Source organism: Lethenteron reissneri, chromosome 54 (assembly GCF_015708825.2).
Source record: "Lethenteron reissneri isolate LAM-NWPU_2019-01 chromosome 54, ASM1570882v1, whole genome shotgun sequence".
NCBI classification, from domain to species: Eukaryota; Metazoa; Chordata; class Hyperoartia; order Petromyzontiformes; family Petromyzontidae; genus Lethenteron; species Lethenteron reissneri.
The window spans coordinates 1,262,252-1,280,043 of record NC_083832.1 but is presented as its reverse complement, the minus strand read 5'-3'; the positions used below and the strand labels follow the sequence as shown (position 1 = coordinate 1,280,043).

The following is a 17,792-nucleotide window of genomic DNA, read 5'->3' as shown; positions in this document are numbered from 1 at the left end:
CAGCAGGCGCCAGGTAATCTGCGGCCTCGGACGGCGCCGCCACCGCCGCCACCAGCGCATTCAGCGCCGGGGCACCCACGCCGTAGCCGGCGAGGGCGAGCTGGCTCGTCGGCGCTGCGCCCTTGCCATCGCTGTAGGTCGACCACTCTTGCTGCAGCGAGGTGAGTTCCGTGCACAGCTTGTTTATCTCCCGGATGGTCTCCTCGGTCGACCGGAAGTCCACGTGCGCCCCCCTGGACGCACCGCGGCCACCGCTGCCATCATCGCACTCCATCTTGGAAATGGCGTGGTCCGAGTTGTAGCGCCGCATGGGCCTCAGGCCGCACTCAGTGTACGCCCCCAGGGCGAACTTGGCGCCCAGGCCGACATCACCCGACAGGAGGCTGCCTCGCGCCACAAAGCCGTTCTTGGCTGTCAGGTCCATGACCTTGCCCGTCCCCGCGCCGTCGTATCCGAAAGGGCAGCTGCCGTAGGCACCGATGCCCGCCAGGTTGGTGTCGGAGAAGGAGGAGCGCAGGGGGCCGAGCGGGAAGCAGTGGTAGGCGCTCGCGGATTCGTGCCGGCGGTGGAGATCGGCCTTCCCCTGCGCCACGACGGCGGGCGGCGGCGATGAATCTGACGGTGGCTTCCCCCAGAGCGAGGGCGAGCGGAGAAATGGGAAGCTGGTAGACGACGTCGCAGCACGTCGCTCGCCTCCCGTCGCCGCCCCGGACGAGATCCGCCGGGCCCTCCCCAGGCCCCAAGAGGCCGCTCGCCGCCTCGTCGGGCCTCCCGTCCGGAGACGTGGCCGCAACCCTCGAGCCCGGGCCATGCCCGCCACCCACCATGCCGTTCGGGCAGTTGTTGTACTTTGGCCGGCCAGCGGCACCGAGGCATCGCTCGGCCTGCTCTGCCCGCTGACGCCTCCGCACCGTGCCCTGCTGCGGCCTTCACCGAGGAATCGGCGGTGATGATGAGACCGAACGCCGGCCCGTTCGTTGGCGCCATAGTGGTGGCCGATGCATTCTGGGCCAGGTTTAATGGCTTGCTGATGCTGTTGCTGATGTTGCTGGTCGTGGTGGTGGTGGTGACATCATGCGGCGACGGCACAGGCCTGGCGGCCACTTTGTAATTTGTAGGCACGTTCGTGCCACGGTTCACAATCGTCACCTTCTGGCTCTGGCTCTGGCTCGTGTTCAAATCCAGCGCGCTCAGGTTCACGATCCCCGGCTTCACCACGCTGCCCGGCTTGTTGGCGGCGCCGACACCGACGTTATCACCACCAAAGCGCCGGCTCTCCGAGGCGAACAACGTCAGGTCCACGCCCTGGTCCGTCATGATGAGCGGCTGCATCTTGAGCATGCGCAGGTCGACAACCCGAGACTTTGCCCCGCCGCATCTGGCCTCCTCCTCCTCCTCCTCCACCTCCCCCCTCTGGACAAATCCATCATCCGGCCATTGGCAGGTTTGCGGGCGAGCGAAGGCCCTCAATGGGTCGCCAGGCTCCTCGCCCGAGGCATGTGAGCACGGTGCAGAGGACACCGTCGGAGGCCTTGAAATCACGTGGTCGACAGATTCTCCTGCGTCGTACAGCAGCGCCATGGGGTTCAGCTCGGAGGAAAAGTACAACTCCGCATCGACAGAGGAGCTGCGTCTGCCCCCTCTGCCGCTACCCCCGCCAGTGCTGCCAGCGCCGCCACCAGCACCCTGGCTGAAGCTGGACAAATTGTGCAGGATGGAGGCCTTCTCCGTCGCATCATCATCCACGGCGAATGAGAAGTCGTAGCTAGAGCTCCTGAAAAGTGGCGGCGGCTGCTTAACACTCGAAGAGATGGGCGTCTGTGGCTCCCGCCAGTAACCCAACGAGCTCGTCAAGCGCACGTCCTCGGCAACGGCCGGTGCTGTCACCAGCTGCTGCTGCTGCTGTGCCAACGAAGGAGAAGCCGAACACGGGACGGTGTGAGTAGTGACGGTCACGTCCGAGGCCACGGGTCGGTAGTCATGCTGCGAGTTGGCCTCCGGCAATGCCTCCGCTGATTCGGTAGTATCAGCGCCATCCTCATGGTCGGTAAAGTGCTGAGTTATTCGCACAGCAGGAATGGCCGGGAAGGTGATGGCGGTGGCGACGTGTGGCCTGGCGGCGGGAATCGTGGCGCCGGCGCCGCAAGACAGGTTCACGATGTCGCCCGGCCTCCCTTGCCCGCAAGAGGCAGGTGATGGCGAAGCCAGCTGCGTCGGGCTGATGCCGGGCGTGAGCAGAGGGGTAACGTCGCCCAGCAGGTCGCCATAGCCATACCTTGCGCCCAGGTAATCCGCGCCGCTCCCCGTCGCTGCCGACATGGTTGGCGTCACGGTGCTCGTCGCTTCCCCGCATGCCCGAAGCTCGCGACTCCGGCTGAAGTCGAACACCGCGTCACCATCCGTCTCCTCCCTGTAGGGCCTCCCTGACGTTCCGTGCCATGCATCGCCGGGGCCAGCGTCGCCGGGGCAAGTGTCTCCGCCTCCTGTAGCGCATGGCGATGCCCCAGCGCGGCCCGCCGTCGTCGCCTCCACCACCGCCGTCGGACCGACACCGCCATCGTCCACCGGCCGCGCTCGCGACTTTATCATCATTTCCTCGTACGCCTCCTCGGCGCTCTTGAGCACGCGCTCGGACGATGCGCGGCTCCGCGCCGCGTACGACTCGGAGCCCTCGTGGCTGGCGCTGCGGTTGATGGACGTCAGCTGCTTGAACTCCTCCTGCAGGCGGTAGATCTTCTCAGCGTAGGACTCAAAGCCCTCGGGCTCCGACTCGATGCTGGGCGAGTACTCGGAGCAGGAGGAGCGCCGCAGCTCCTCCATCTCGGCCGCCTGTCGCAGCTCCTCGGTAGGCGACGCGTCCTCGATGGGCGACAGGTTGCTGGGCGACGCGCGTGACCGTTGCCTCCGCCGCTGGGCCCTCAGGTCCTCGCGTTCGCGCTTGGACCTCCTGCCGGCACTCCTGCGCTGCTGCTGCTGCTGCAGCTCAGCTTCGTGAAGCTGCTCCTGCTCGCGCAGCGCCACCCGCCCCTCGAGCGCCTCCTCCTCCTCCGACGAGTCTACAATCGCGGGCGGCTGCTGGTTCTGCGAGTGCGAGCGGTTCTTCCTGGGCACGCCGACCTCGTCGTCCGCTGCCCTCCCTCCGCCGACGACGGCGCCGACACTGACGCCGCGGCAGCCCGGGCTCGCGTCGCTGTCGTCCTCGAGCGAGGAGACGGAGGGCGATGTGGCACTCCCGGCCGTTCGGCTTGACAGAGGGAGGCAGCTGGACGAGCCGTTCCCCGGCGAGCGGTCGTCGGGGCTGCTGCCCAGGCTCTCCAGCTCGGGCTCCCTGTCGAAGCGCAGGCTCTCGCCGGGGCTACTCACGGAGCTCGCGCTCTCGCTGTCCTTGCAGGGGCCGAGTTTCACCGCCCTCGAACAGCCTCCGGCGTCGCCCGCCGGCGCCGTTCCCCCGCCGGTGGTCAGCTGCAGGACTTTGCGTATCAGGTCCTCCTCCTCGTCCCTCTCCCTCCCGTCGATGGGGGCGGCGGGAGGCCCGTAGCCCCGTGGGCCGCGGCCACTCACAAGACCCTGCAGAAGCCGCGGTAGTGGCGACGGCGTTCCTTCGCTGCTGTCCTCCACCATGTCGTGCCGCTGGATCCGCTCCAGCTCCTCCTCCAGAGAGTCCAGGCTGCCGCCGCACGTCCGCAGGGCCCTCGCTCGCTCCGCCGGAACCGCTGTCGACGCCGCCGCCGTGTCCCTCCCCCGGGCCCCGTTCTGGACCTCCGCGGCGATGGGGAGCGACCGTGGCCGGGGCCGCCCTGCGGGGCCTTCGGGCGGCGACGGCGCGGCCCCCGCGGTTCGCGCACGGCCCTCGCCGGCGCCGTCGTCGCCGGGGCCGGGGTACCCGACCGGCACACGAGGCCGCTCCCCGGGGTCCGACTCCGCCGAGGTGGCGCGCTGGAGGTCGTCGTCAGCGGGGGGCGAGCGGCGCCAGCGGGTCGGTCGCGGAGAGGCGCCTGGTGCGGGGCGGTCCTGCGCCTTCGCTCCCCTGCGGGTGAGAATGTCCGCCCAATCAGGAAAATCTAATGACGACCGCCCCAGGTCGATCCATCGCCGAATGAGAGAGGGTCTCCACTTCGCCATGTGCATCATGTGGTTCATTCGACCATACTTCACCGCTCTGGTCAGTTTCGGGTTTCAGTGAAGGTGGAGAGCATAGTTGTGGGAGCATAGTACAGTGCAGTACAACAATGAATTCTGCTGCTGCTGTTTTGCTGACAAATGATCCCCACAGCACCAGCCAATAGCACCTGTTTGCATGCATGGCGAGTGCCTATCCAAGCATTATCCAGGAACAAACCCTGCTTAACTGTCAAGATCTAATGAGAATGCAACCTGGGTGCAAAAGCCTGGCAGTGGTGGTGGTGGTGGCGATGGCGGTGGTGGTGGTGGTGGTGGTGGCGGCGGTAGTGGTGGTGGTGGCGGTGGCGGTGGTGGTGGAAGTGGGGGTTGGGGGTGGTGGTGGTGGAAGTGGTGGTGGTGGTGGTAGTGGCGTTGGTGGTGGTGGTGATGACGGTGGTGGAGGTGGTGGCTATGCCTCACGTGGATGCCAGTAACCCAGCACTGTAGAGGCATAATCGAGGGGGGGTTTTTTGGGGTTAGATCGCGTGGAGGTGCCATATCATGACTTGCCAGAAGAAGGGGGTGAGGACTAATCGCCATCTGTTCCATCTCCCTTTCCTGTGGGCATCCAAGAGGTTCCGTACTCTGGCTCGCCAGTAGAAGGCGGGACAGCAATTGGACTAAACTCCATCCGTTTCTTCCGTCTGTACGGAACAAACAGATGCTCTCTCGCGCAAAGGTGTGGGGGGTTTTCTCCAGGCGCTCCGGTTTCCTCCCCTCACACGTCAATAATACACACAACTCATGAATAAATAATAATAAACACAACTCGTCATCGATTGCTTGGAAACATCTCACAAATAAAATCCTCATTGTAGCAGCAGTAGCAGCAGCAGGGGCGGCGGCAACGGCAGGACCCTCCTAATGAGTCACACGACTCGGCGTGGCTGAGTCACCAAGGCTGAGTCACCAAGGCTGAGTCACCAAGGCTGAGTCGTAGGCACAGCAGTTCGCAGCGATAGAAGCTGCCTCAGCGGCTGTGGCCTCAGCAGCGGCGGTGTAACACTGCATTTGGCATCTTATCGACGCTGAGTGGCTCACTCCAACTATATCACTTGCATTGTTGTTCTGCTTGTTTACCCAGGAACGCCTCACTCGGAGTCTCAACAATCGTATTTCATGAGGGTCCTGCCAGGTTTTCGCAAGAAGGGCGCAATGCCGCTGCCGTTGCTGCTGCCTTTGCTGCCGTTGCTGTTGTGCGTGTTATCCCAACTTAGTAACTTCCAGGGTAATTGTTCAGGCTGCGCTGAGTCTACAGCTATCACAGCGATTAAAATTACTTGAATTCTTCTCAACTTCAATTGATTCTCTAACTAATCTTGGCCAGTAATAATTAGTTCTGCATAACACTTCAACGTTATCAAAATCAATTGAATGTCCTTGTTGGCAAGCATGCTCTGCCACTGCTGACAGTTGTGTTCGAGAGAATTTAATGTTCCTTTGGTGTTCTTTTAGTCTTACGCTAATGTTACATCCCGTCTGTTCAATATAACACTTACCGCATAAGCAATTGATCCCATATACACCTTCTGTTGATAACTTCAGTAATTCATCTTTAGTACAAGACAATAGTCTTTGGAATTTTGTGTACCGTACGAAATCTCACTTTAATGTTTTGCAAAACACGGGCTAATTTGTCAGTAACTCCCGAAATATATGGTACTTTAATTGTTTTGATAATCTGATCACTTTCAGTAGTATTGTTGTTCGATCTTGGAAGGAGCAGCAATGGGCTCTCCTTTGTCTCCTACTATAGCAAGTCTCGATTTAAAGCTTTCGTGACTGCAGGGATTCATCTTCTTGGTTCTTTCGGTAAATAAAAATAAAACATAATAAAATAAAATAATTCTCACTGAAAGTGATAATTATTTTATTTTATTATGTTTTATTTTTATTATTTTATTACTTCCCTTCTACGTGACTACCGAAAGAACCAAGAAGATATAGCAAGTCTGTACATGGAAAACTTTAAAACAAAGCACTTACCTCAAGTACATTAAAACCATATTTTTGGTTTAGATATGTCGATGACACTTTGGTTGTCTGCCACATGGTAAAGGTACACTTACTGAATCTTTAAATAATCTCAATGCGCAATACCCGGCCATTCAGTTCACCATGGAAATGGAGGTGAACAACACACTCCCATTAATGGATATTTTGCTTGGCGCGGTCAAAAGGGAAAATGAACACGCAGCGTCTACCGAAAGGGAACGCACACAGATGCCTATAAAATGCAGATTCGCATCATCACCGAGCACAGAAATCCTCTCTCATCAAGAAGCTCATACATCGGGCAAAGACAGTGTCAGAGGGTGAAAGTTTAAGGAAAGATATTAAACATGTTAAAGAAGCACGAAGACTGAATGGCTACAATAATGCTCAAATTAACAGAGCATTGAATGCCAAATCAAGATCGAACAACAATACTACTGAAAGTGATCAGATTATCAAAACAATTGAAATACCATATATCTCGGGAGTTACTGACAAATGAGCCCGTGTTTTGCAAAAGCAAAACATTAAAGTGAGATTTGGTCCGGTACACAAAGTTCAAAAACTAGCGTCTTGTACTAAAGATTAATTACAGAAGTTTTCAACAGAAGGTGTAAATCGGATCAATTGCTTTATGTGGTAAGTGGCAGAGGTGTGGACTCGAGTCATGTGACTTGGACTCGAGTCAGACTCGAGTCATGAATTTGATGACTTCAGACTCGACTTGGACTTGCATAACAATGACTTTGTCCCACCTCTGAGGTGTGGACTCGAGTCATGTGACTTGGACTCGAGTCAGACTCGAGTCATGAATTTGATGACTTCAGACTCGACTTGGACTTGCATAACAATGACTTTGTCCCACCTCTGAGGTGTGGACTCGAGTCATGTGACTTGGACTCGAGTCAGACTCGAGTCATGAATTTGATGACTTCAGACTCGACTTGGACTTGCATAACAATGACTTTGTCCCACCTCTGAGGTGTGGACTCGAGTCATGTGACTTGGACTCGAGTCAGACTCGAGTCATGAATTTGATGACTTCAGACTCGACTTGGACTTGCATAACAATGACTTTGTCCCACCTCTGACTGGTGTGGACTCGAGTCAGACTCGAGTCATGAATTTGATGACTTCAGACTCGACTTGGACTTGCATAACAATGACTTTGTCCCACCTCTGGTAAGTGGTATATTGGACAGACGGGGCGTAACACTAGCGTAAGACTGAAAGAACACCAAAGGAACATTAAATTCTCCCAAACACAGCCATCAGCAGTGGCAGAGCATGCTTTCCAATAAGGACATTCAATTAATTTTGATACAGTTGAAGTGTTATGCAGAACTAATTATTACTGGCCAAGATTAGTGAAAGAATCAATTGAAGTTGAGAATAATTAAAATAATTTTAATCGCTGTGATAGCTATAGACTCAGAGCAGCCTGGAAGCGCATTATTAAGTAATACAGAAACATTGTAATTCCTTACAGGTGAGTCACATGCTAAGTAGCTGATTACTGGTCTATTTCATAAAAATATACACCCCCACCTCCGCTTCTGATCTCGAATCCTGATGGGGTTCAACAATGATGACGTCATCCTGCACTATTGAAGACCGGAAGCAGTTGGATGGCTTCACTATTCTGGCAAATCGCCTGAAGATGCTGAATGTAATTTTCTGCGAAACAGCCACTACTCCAATTGTAAATGTTATGGATCCACTCTTCAACACACCAGTGGGCTAAAGTAGTGAAATATTTGTCTTTTGTCAACGTGACACATTTTTTACTGATTGGCCGTGTTGGGTGGTAGAGGGTTGTGACACATTTATAAATAACGCGATCTAACCCAAAAACCTTTATTGTGAATTATACTGGTCGCGAAAGCCTACGTGTTAAACTAACTTTACTCTCACTCACAAAGATAAGGTTTCCCCGTATAGCCTTGACAGACGTTTCGAGCAAGTGCTGTTAGCGAGCACCTATGAAGGCTGGCATGGCACACGAGGTGGTGGGTGGCTAGCACCACGCCCGGCTGCCTTTGTCTCCCCAGTAGCGATGTTACACACCGCACCAGGTACTCATTTGAGGCTGAGTCGACCTAGGGGAGTCCCAGGACCGGTTCAGATCATCTTTACTGGTTGTTGGCCGTGAGCGGGAATTGCTCCCGGGTCGGCGGGTTCATAGCACAGAGCGCTAACTGCTGCACCACCATTGGAACCTCATTTGCCAGTAATAAAATATGATAAAAAAAATGTACCCTTTAAACTGCCAACAAAACTGACACCTTTTTTTACGAGGAGTCATGTTTGCATTAACCACAATGCCTGCAGTCGGAATGAAAACAAAAACATAACTCTGATAATGTATGCACTGTCCTTGAAATTGATTGGTCCACACCCGAGACAGCTTTCTTTAGAGCCTAGTCTCACATGGTGTTGGACCAGATGACGCCAAAAGGCGCACAACTCAAGGACAATGAACCATCAGAGTATGGGAGCTCGGGGTAAGCATTTACACAATTGTTGCCAGTTAAAAGGGTAAAAAACCAATTGTCATATTTTGTTACTGGCAAATGAGGTTCCAATGGTGTCACCACACAGAGAAGCGCCCGAGTCAAGCATCGAACGCACAGCCACTCCCTGCCGTCTGATGGATTCCCTGCCCCAAGCGGAAGACTGATTGGAGGACTCGGTTAGGGACCCGTCCCATCCCTAGTGGTGGTGGAGCCAGAAGCAGTCCACCACCACCACACCTCGCTCAGCTCCACGCGGCACCAATCCAGCTCCTGACGGAGGAACGGCAGCTCTGCTCGCCACCTCTCCCGGACGTTCGGACATCGCACGCGGTGGTGGCGGCCGCTGTCGCAATTGCCGGTTGATCCTGGAGGTTCCTTGAGCGCGGTGGGCCAACCAGGGCAGAGGATGAGGGCGGGGTGGGGGGGACGGGAGGTACCCCCCACCCCCCCCACAAGCTCTTGGTTAAGGAGCCGCCTGAACGATCTACCGCCGTTCCCGAGTGGGGCGCGTTCAATAATTGATGTGGCGCGTGCGTGCGTGTGCATGCGCTCTCTCGTGTATAATTCAGCGGCGCCGCACAAACAACCAGGGTGGGAAAGGGAAGGGGGGGAAACACCCTGCGGAGAGGAAGCACGAGCGGCCGCGTGGCGCGACGCGGACTCCGCCACTTGCTCCCTCGCCCGCCGGCCGCTCGCGTGCGGGAGACGCTCCACCGGCGGTGTCCGAGGGTTGCGCTCTTCGCGAGCCGCGACGTCGCCGGGGATCGATCGCTTGGCCACCCGCCCGGAGTCTCGAGGTCCGCTTCTTCGAACGAGATTCTGATCACCTCCGGGTTGGTTTGGGGCCCAATTTCCACTAATGAGTTTGGATTCGAATCGGAGGAAACCGGAGTTCACCCAGTAAACATAACAAAAACTAAACTATATTTGATTATTTTAAAGGTAAGGCCCACTGGGCTCTATAGCCCTTTTTCAGAAGCGACCTGGCTATCACAAATGATAGCTCAACGATCAGTGGATTACCATGTGGACATTTATAGAAAAATCTACGCAATCACGGGGAGAGAGAACATGCAGACTCCAAATATACAGCAGGCGTCAGGGTCAGAATCAAACCCACAACCTCTTGCGTACCAGGCGAGGGAGTTGACATCTCGCCAACGTGGCGCCCAAAGCCACCGTGCCAGGGGAAAACACTCAACAGCTCTGTGTCTGCTGAGTGTGGCGGTTGTGGCGGTGGTGGCGGTGGTGGTGGTGGTAGTGGCGGTGGTGGTGGTGGCGGTGGCGGTGGCGATGGTGGCGGTGGTGGTGGCAGTGGCGGTGGGAGTGGTGGTGGCGGTGGTGGTGGTAGTGGTGATGGTGGCGGTGGTGGTGGTGGCAGTGGCGGTGGGGGTGGCGGTTGTGGCGGTGGTAGTGGCTGTGGTGGTAGTGGTGGCGGTGGCGTAGGCGGTGGTGGCGGTAGCGGTGGTGGTGGTGGCAGTGGCGGGTGTCCGCGCCACACGTGGCAGCAGCTTGCAGCCGCAGCGCTGTGGAGGTACCAGCGAGGGTTGGTGGATCACGCACAGAAGTCCACATGGACTTTGCAAAGCAAACTTGTGGACTGCCACCTGTTCGGACTGGATGGGGATAGAGCATTGCCCCCTCGCACCGCAAGGGTTTTCTTCGCGTGCTCAGGTTTCCTCCCACATGGAAACACCCATTAATTGGCCGGTAACCCCTTCATATATAGAGGACCGCAGAGCTTGTGAGGAAGGATCTCGCTGCTGCTCCTGCTCGCTTCCCGCTCAGTCTGTGGTTCATCCTCCTCGTGCCTCTGAGTCGTCCTCTCTATCTTAACAGAGCGATGAGCGTATAAAAAAATGTACGAATATTTACCCAAGAAATCGACACCCGAGTCTTTCGGAAGAGTCCAGCTACATTGGGACATGTGGCCAACACCGATTCCACGTGTGTGTGTGAGTGTGCTTACCCTATTAGAAGGACATACCTGTGTGTGTGTGTCCTCTACTCCACGTCTCACAGCGTAATTCCTCGCATGCGTCTGATTTGGACTTGCGGATTTCACAATGATCCGGACACTCACCATACTCAGCAGCTGCTGATCCTGCTGCTGCTGATCCTGCTGATGATACTGCTGCTGATGCCGCTGCTGATCCTGCTGGTGACGCTGCTGCTGATCCTGCTGCTGCTGATCCTGCTGATGATGATACTGCTGCTGCTGATCCTGCTGGTGATACTGCTGCTGATCCTGCTGCTGCTGATCCTGCTGATGATGATACTGCTGCTGCTGCTGATCCTGCTGGTGCCGCTGCTGCTGATCCTGCTGCTGCTGATCCTGCTGATGATGATACTGCTGCTGATGCCGCCGCTGATCTAGCTCCTGCTGCTGCTGATCCTGCTGATGATGATACTGCTGCTGATGCCGCCGCTGATCTTGCTCCTGCTGCTGCTGATCCTGCTGCTGCTGATCCTGCTGTTGCAGGGTGTGCACGGCCCTCCCCGATCGTCCCACGTCGCCAGGCGCAGCAGCCGCGAGGGCAGCGGCGCCAGGCCGCTCCGCGTCCCCCCGCCGGGCACCGCGTGCCTCCTCGCGCCCCCGCTGCTGCTGCCGTTGCTGCTGCTGCTGCTGCCGCTGCTGCTGTTGCTGCTGCGTCGTCGTCGCTGTCGTCGCCGCGTCCCGCGCCGCCTGCCGGTCCGGCGGATCCTCGGCCGGGCCCGGTGGTGGCGGCGGCGGCATCGGCAGCGCCGCCACCGCCGGCGTCGTTCCTCCGAGCCGCCCGGCCGCCGTCTCGCTCGAAGCCCGGCACAGCCAGCAGAGCCAGCCCTTCCGCTGAGACCCCGGCGAGAGAACACAACAACAACAACAACAACGGCTGTTGACAAACACTGCTGCTGCTGCTGCCGCTGCTTGACGACACTGGGACTGATGGGACCAATGCATCGGTCGGCGGAGCCGCGTGCCGTGCCTCTTTAAGGGCTGCTGCTGCTGCTTCGTGACGTTTATTTATTAAAAGGGGACCACCACTGTCTCGTGTTCACCACCACGGTGCGCCGGCGGCTCTCACCAAATTCGAAAACAAAAGTGCCCCTTCTTGTGATCCTGTGGCGAGACGTCGCCGCGTAGGGTGGCAGCCGTCCGGCATGCTGCGCCGCCCCCGACCGAGTCGGCGTTACCGTTGGGGTCTCTTCTCCTTCCCTCTTCGTCGCCTGTTTGCTCATCCGCATTATCCGTGCCGACAATGTGGACACGTTCAAGTCTCGTCTTAAACCCACATCCTCTTAAGTCAGTTCATTCTATTTGGCTTCTCCGTCGCGCTCTCAGGCCTTTCCTCCTTGGCGGAATGCGCCTTACGGATCAATAGTCAATTATTATTATTTTGGTTTTCCGACCCCCTGGGACTCGTCCACATATTTACATATTAATTTTGTCGCGTCGTCGCGAGCCCGGCGCCACCGTCCGTGCTCCCGCCGCGGTGTCCTCGCTTCACTCACGAGCGCTCCTCGCTGCGAGAATTCGCGATTGTGAGGGGGAAAATTCGAGCCGAGACCAATTCGTTCGCACAATGAGCAAACATGTTCGCGGAACGAGCGGCGGGCCGATCGACCGAACACGTTGCGGCGCTTTCAGACGCGCTTTCTGCAGCCGTCTGGAAAGGCTCTTCCGTCCGACATGAGGAAGCCACCGTGAGCTATGATGCACTTTAAAATCATCATCATCTTGATTGACAAACTCGTTTCTTTAGAACTGCTTTCTGTGTGTTAGTTTGTTGGCCTGGTTCCCCGGGACCTGCGATCGGCACACGGTTGGCTACGTATGGTGCGAAAGAAGTTCATCGAATGGTAAAGCTTCTCTCCATCCGACGAGGGCTACGTTCCTGAAAACGCACGCCGAATGAAAACTTCGCAGAAAGCAGAAGCCTCCTTCGACGAGAATAATGAAGTTAAGTTCCTGGTAGGAGTGAAATTATCAATGTTTAATAGCAATGACTACACTAAATAAATAATGAAGCCCAATGTTTATTTTTCCTTTGATGATGACGACGATGATGACGACGATGATGATTTGACGACGATGGAGGTGGTGGTGGTTTTGGTGGTGGTGGTGATGATGGTGGTGACGGTGGTAATGATGATGGTAGTGGTGGTGGTTGTGGTTGTGATGGTGGTGGTGACGGTTGTAATGATGATGGTGGTGGTGATGGTGGTGGTGGTTGTGGTGGTTGTGGTGGTGATGGTGGTGGTGACGGTGGTAATGATGATGGTAGTGGTGGTGATGGTGGTGGTGGTGATGATTTGACGACGATGGTGGTGATGATGATGATGATGGTGAAGATGATGATTTCAGGAGGATGACTCCACGGAAGGTGCGGGGTGTTTGATGACACACAACGCCGCACGGCTGTTATCATTCTATGTCTCTGGGAAGCCCCACGAGCCCGCAACCCTCTCCCTGATGGCGTGCACCGTCATGTTATAACGGACTTCACCGTCGACCCGTTAACACCGAAACGTCGGCCTCCCGCAGCAGGCGCACTCGCACCCGTGCCGAGCCTCCACACTTTGACCCCTTCACCCAAACTCGTCACCTTCTCACGCATTTGGTTTTTTGTCGGCAGACGCCCACTTCCATCTCTCATCGCCACACTTGGGAACCACAAATAAAGGGCAATTAACAATCTAGATTTGAATTTTTCGTGACTGCAGGGATCCATACTCGTTAGTTCCTTCGGTAAAGTCACGTAGGTAGAAAATATTCCCCATTCCCCCTACCCCACACCCCCACCCACTCTCTATCTCTCCTCTCTGGCCCAGCCCCCCTCTCTTACCTATAGAGCCTCTTGATACAAACACCTCTGTTGCCCACTTCAGCAATTGTTTCTTGCTGTGGTTGTCCCACCTGATGACGGACGCTTGTGTTGCGCTAGAAACGTCGTGATTTATATTATTTTTGACCTACGTGGCAATTAACAAGCAGGCCCGGTATCGACCCTCGCCATTCGCTAGCTCTGGATGTGCTTGCAGTACACACAACATCACACGACAGTACACACGACAGAGCCCACGACAGTACACACGACAGCACACACTAACCAGCGGTGCTGTGAATGGACGTGCAGGGGAGCGGTGGGCGTAGTGGTTAGCGCGCTGCGCTTCGACCAGTGGCACCACGGGTCTCCCCTCCCCTCGCAAGACAAAGATCCCCCGTGTAGCCTTACCAGACTGTTGGGCGCAAGTGCTGTTAGCGAGCGGCACCTATGTAGGCCGGCCACGGTAAACGACCCTGAGCCGGTGGCAGAAATTACACATTCCTCTGGCGGGGGAGGGTCTATGCATAGAATAAGAAAAAACCACCTGGACTTTCCTACAAAGTAGGTAGCGATTTTACCCCAGAGGGAAGGATGATGTGTGCTGAGTGAACCTCCAATCAGTGATTGGGTTGGACTCGTCACCTTCTGCCAGCTGGAAACCACTGAGTCGTCGGTTCACGCACGCACGTCGGCGTGTGTGTGTACAAGCGCGTGTGTGCGTGAGAGTGCGTGCATGAGTGTGTGCGTGAGTGAGTGTGTGCACGCATGAGTGTGTGCGTGTGTGTGTGCATGCGCGTGTTAGTGTGCATGCGCGCGTGAGTGAGTGCGTGAGTGTGTCGTGTGTGCATCAAGTGCGAGTGGCCGACCGCGCCATCGACGTGCCGGCGCTACCGGCGCCGTGCGGTTCGCCTCGTGCCGCTCGTAACGACGCGCGGGGATCCCCGCGGCGGCGCGCACGCGCACACGCCCATCCGCGTGCGCGTGCGTTACGAACGATGCCGTCCGGCACTCCGCAAGGCAATTAACAGCGCGCATTGAAACCCCGTGGCCCTCTCCGTCAAGATTCCATTAGGCCCGGCTGGCAAGCTCGGGGATTTGCTGCTGCTGCTTGGGTTAACGATCGTACGGCAAATCGTTAGCCAAGAGCAGAGCATAGGGGCTGAGAAAAATGTCGACGGCGGGGGGGGGGGGGGCGGGGCGGTAAGTGCCTGTTCGTGAGCGGTGTGTTCCGGCATCCCACGACAGGGGCGGTGTGGCCGGGTTCCACGGCCAAGCGGCCGGCCGTCTTTGTCTCACCGCTGATGATTTGTGTTGCTCGTCGCATCGGATGCTTATTTCAGGATGAGTAGCCGCGGCGGGAGGTTCCAAGGCTGGTCGTGATATCGACCCGCCACTCATGCCAGACGTGGCTAGGGAATCATGCCCAGCCAGATGGGTTTAGTGGCACGGTGGACGGACCCCACAGTGCCACCACTCGCCACTGATCGCTGAGGATCCTGGCCTCAAATCCGGGTTTCAGCCGCTCATTCTGATTACAACCGGCTTCTCAAGTGTCACGAGTGGATGGTCTCAACCCAGTCACCAGTGACTCACACGGAGATCCATAGACGCACATGGAGGCCCATAGACTCACATAGAGACCCAATAACTCACATAAAGACCCATAGACTCATATAGAGACCCACAGACTTACATGGAGACCCATAGACTAACATGGAGACCCATAGACTAACATGGAGATCTATAGACTCACAAGGTGACCCCTAAACTCACACAGAGCCCCATAGATTCACGTATAGACCCAATAACTCACATAGAGACCCAAAGACTCACATATAGACCCAAAGACTCACATAGAGACCCAATAACTCACATAGAGACCCAAAGACTCACATAGAGACCCAAAGACTCACATAGAGGCCCAAAGACTCATATAGACACCCAATAACTCACATAGAAACCCAATAACTCACATAGAGACCCATAGACTCACGAAGTTGCCCCGAGTGTCTCCCAAGTGGTCCCCAGAGGCCACGTCAACACTGCTGCGCTCTCCTCCCTCTCCGGCACCGTGGCGGCCCGGCGTGTCGGCTCCACCGCCACTGCCACACAAACGATTTCATCTCCGGACCGCAAAGCGTTCATGATTGACGCGGGGCGGCAGCGCGCACGCTGGCTGCTCTCCGAGAGCCGATGGGCCGCCTGCGACGAGTGAACCGGACTCGCGGCGTCGACGCGTGTGTCCCAGGAGCATCACCGTTACGACGACGACAATAAATATGAAGACGCCCGCCACGAGGATAAAATAAATACCACGTGCATCGGGAAGTCAACAGTGGTCATCCGATGGATAAATAATTTTCCCAAACCATAGGGACGTGGAATTTCCCGCCACTGATTCTGCACGGCTGCATACGGATGAGCGCGGTTATGTTCATCTGTTGTAGCAAACACTCACCGACTTAACTACTTACCAACCAACCCACCCACCAAATCACCAATACCCAAATCCACCAACCCACCAACCCACCCAACTCACCGATACCCAAACCCACCCACTCACAAATACCCAAACCCACCCACCGCACCACGGCTCGTGGCTCGGCGGTCAGCCTGAGCGCCGATCTCTCCGTGGTGACGCCTCCTCCCCCCCGCCTCTCCTCTTCCTTCTCCTCGGCTCGCTGGGCACCCAGCGTCGCCGCGCCGCTGCGCAATGAACGATCGCACCCCGCCCCCCCGGGCCTCCCATCGCTCACGCGGGCACAGCGGTGGCGGCGGCGGCTGGGGCTCATCTATTTATTTAGTTGTAATATTTATGAACATTGACTGTGATTGCGGTTCACGCTCGGGCTCCGACTGAGAACGTAACCGCAATTCATCTGCCGCCGGGCGCTTGCGATGGCGGAGGAGAGGGGACCCCCCCCCACACCCCGTCTGCGGGCCACCCGGGGGTCCCGGGCGTCTCCGCGGTGGTTCGCGGTGGCCGACCGCAGCGCGGTGAGCGCGGAGCTCGAGTCGACGTCGCCCAGTGGAATCACTGCGGGAGGGATCGCCTGGCGATGCCGCTCTGTTCTCCCCAGAAATTGTTCAAACCGTAAAAACCACGACTGTCGTTGTTGTTTTGTTATTTTAATCATTATTTGTTGTTTTTTTAATTCTCGCAACTTCCGAGCATCGTCCACTCCAAGCGGGCCACGCGATTTTTATTTTCCAGGGGCGCCTCCGATGGAAACGTGAAAAATTCTCCTGAAAGTAAAAAAAAATGATAGAGAAGGCACTGACATCTAATGAATGTCTCCATGATGATCATAATTAGCGCGTTTCACCTGCCGGAGACCACCGTGCGGAGGGTCGTGCGGGGTGATATGCCATCGGCGGCGCCGCCAAGAAGGGGCACAAAGAACATCGTGCCCCTTCTCGAACGCGAGGTGGGCACCGCCGGGCCACTCAAGTTTGGGACAGCCCAATCTCACCACCGTAAAATACAGCGACACCAAAAAACATCGATTGCCGTCTATTATGTGTGGCGGGGGGGGGGGTGGAACAATTTATTTATCAACATTTATCTCTCTCTCTCTCCCACTAATCTTAACGCTTACATTCTAAATGCCAAGGGAAAAACCGTAGGACCCGGAGGAAAAAAATCCATGCAACCACGGGGAGAGAGAGAGACACACAAACTCAAAATATAAAGCAGGCGTCAGGGCCGGGATCGAACCCACGACCTCCTGTAGACCAGGCGAGGTAGTTAACATCTCCTAGCCACCGTGATGATGAGAGAGAAACGTAAACTCTAAATATACATCAGAAGGCATCGTCAGCATTGAGATCAAACCCACGATCTCCTGCATACCAGGCGAGGTAGTTAACATTAGTGGCCGACCCAAATTCGGTTTCGGTTTCTGTTTCGGCGCCGAAAGTTGGCAAATGGCCACTTTCGGCATACTTTCGGTTTCGGCCGAAATTAAATTTTTTACTTTCGGTCTGGTTTCGGTTTTGGCCGAAACTGATATTGACTTTCGGTCGTAAACCGAAGATCTATGTTTAGAATATAACGCTATTGCTAAGTCTATCAGCCGGTTAGTCGGCGCTAGGCAATCCTATGCGATAGGCTGCATACACACACGTCAGCAGCAGCAGCAACTTACGAGCGAGGTTACAGCCGCAACCATGGTCTGGGGCCGTCAATAAATGACGTCACGCACCTGGGGGGGCGGGGCAGCGACTGCGTAGCGATTCGCGCGCTGCGCTACGAACCCGGCAGCCCGAGTTCGATTCCCGCTCACGGCCGGTGACGATTATTTGAATCGGT

The 17,792-nt window shown here is 56.3% G+C and overlaps 1 protein-coding gene across 1 annotated transcript in view; it reads right to left on the bottom strand.

The window, feature by feature from the left end:
• Positions 1-17,792, bottom strand: part of LOC133356454 (protein bassoon-like) — a 78,528-nt gene that overhangs the window by 38,543 nt on the left and 22,193 nt on the right. The window contains exons 4-9 of the mRNA XM_061573986.1: positions 16,064-16,186; positions 15,474-15,582; positions 11,335-11,502; positions 8,932-9,047; positions 428-4,027; positions 33-383 (exon numbers count right to left, since the gene is read on the bottom strand). Of these exons, the coding sequence (XP_061429970.1) occupies positions 33-383; positions 428-4,027; positions 8,932-9,047; positions 11,335-11,502; positions 15,474-15,582; positions 16,064-16,186 (4,467 nt within the window). The remainder of the gene's footprint in view (positions 1-32; positions 384-427; positions 4,028-8,931; positions 9,048-11,334; positions 11,503-15,473; positions 15,583-16,063; positions 16,187-17,792) is intronic.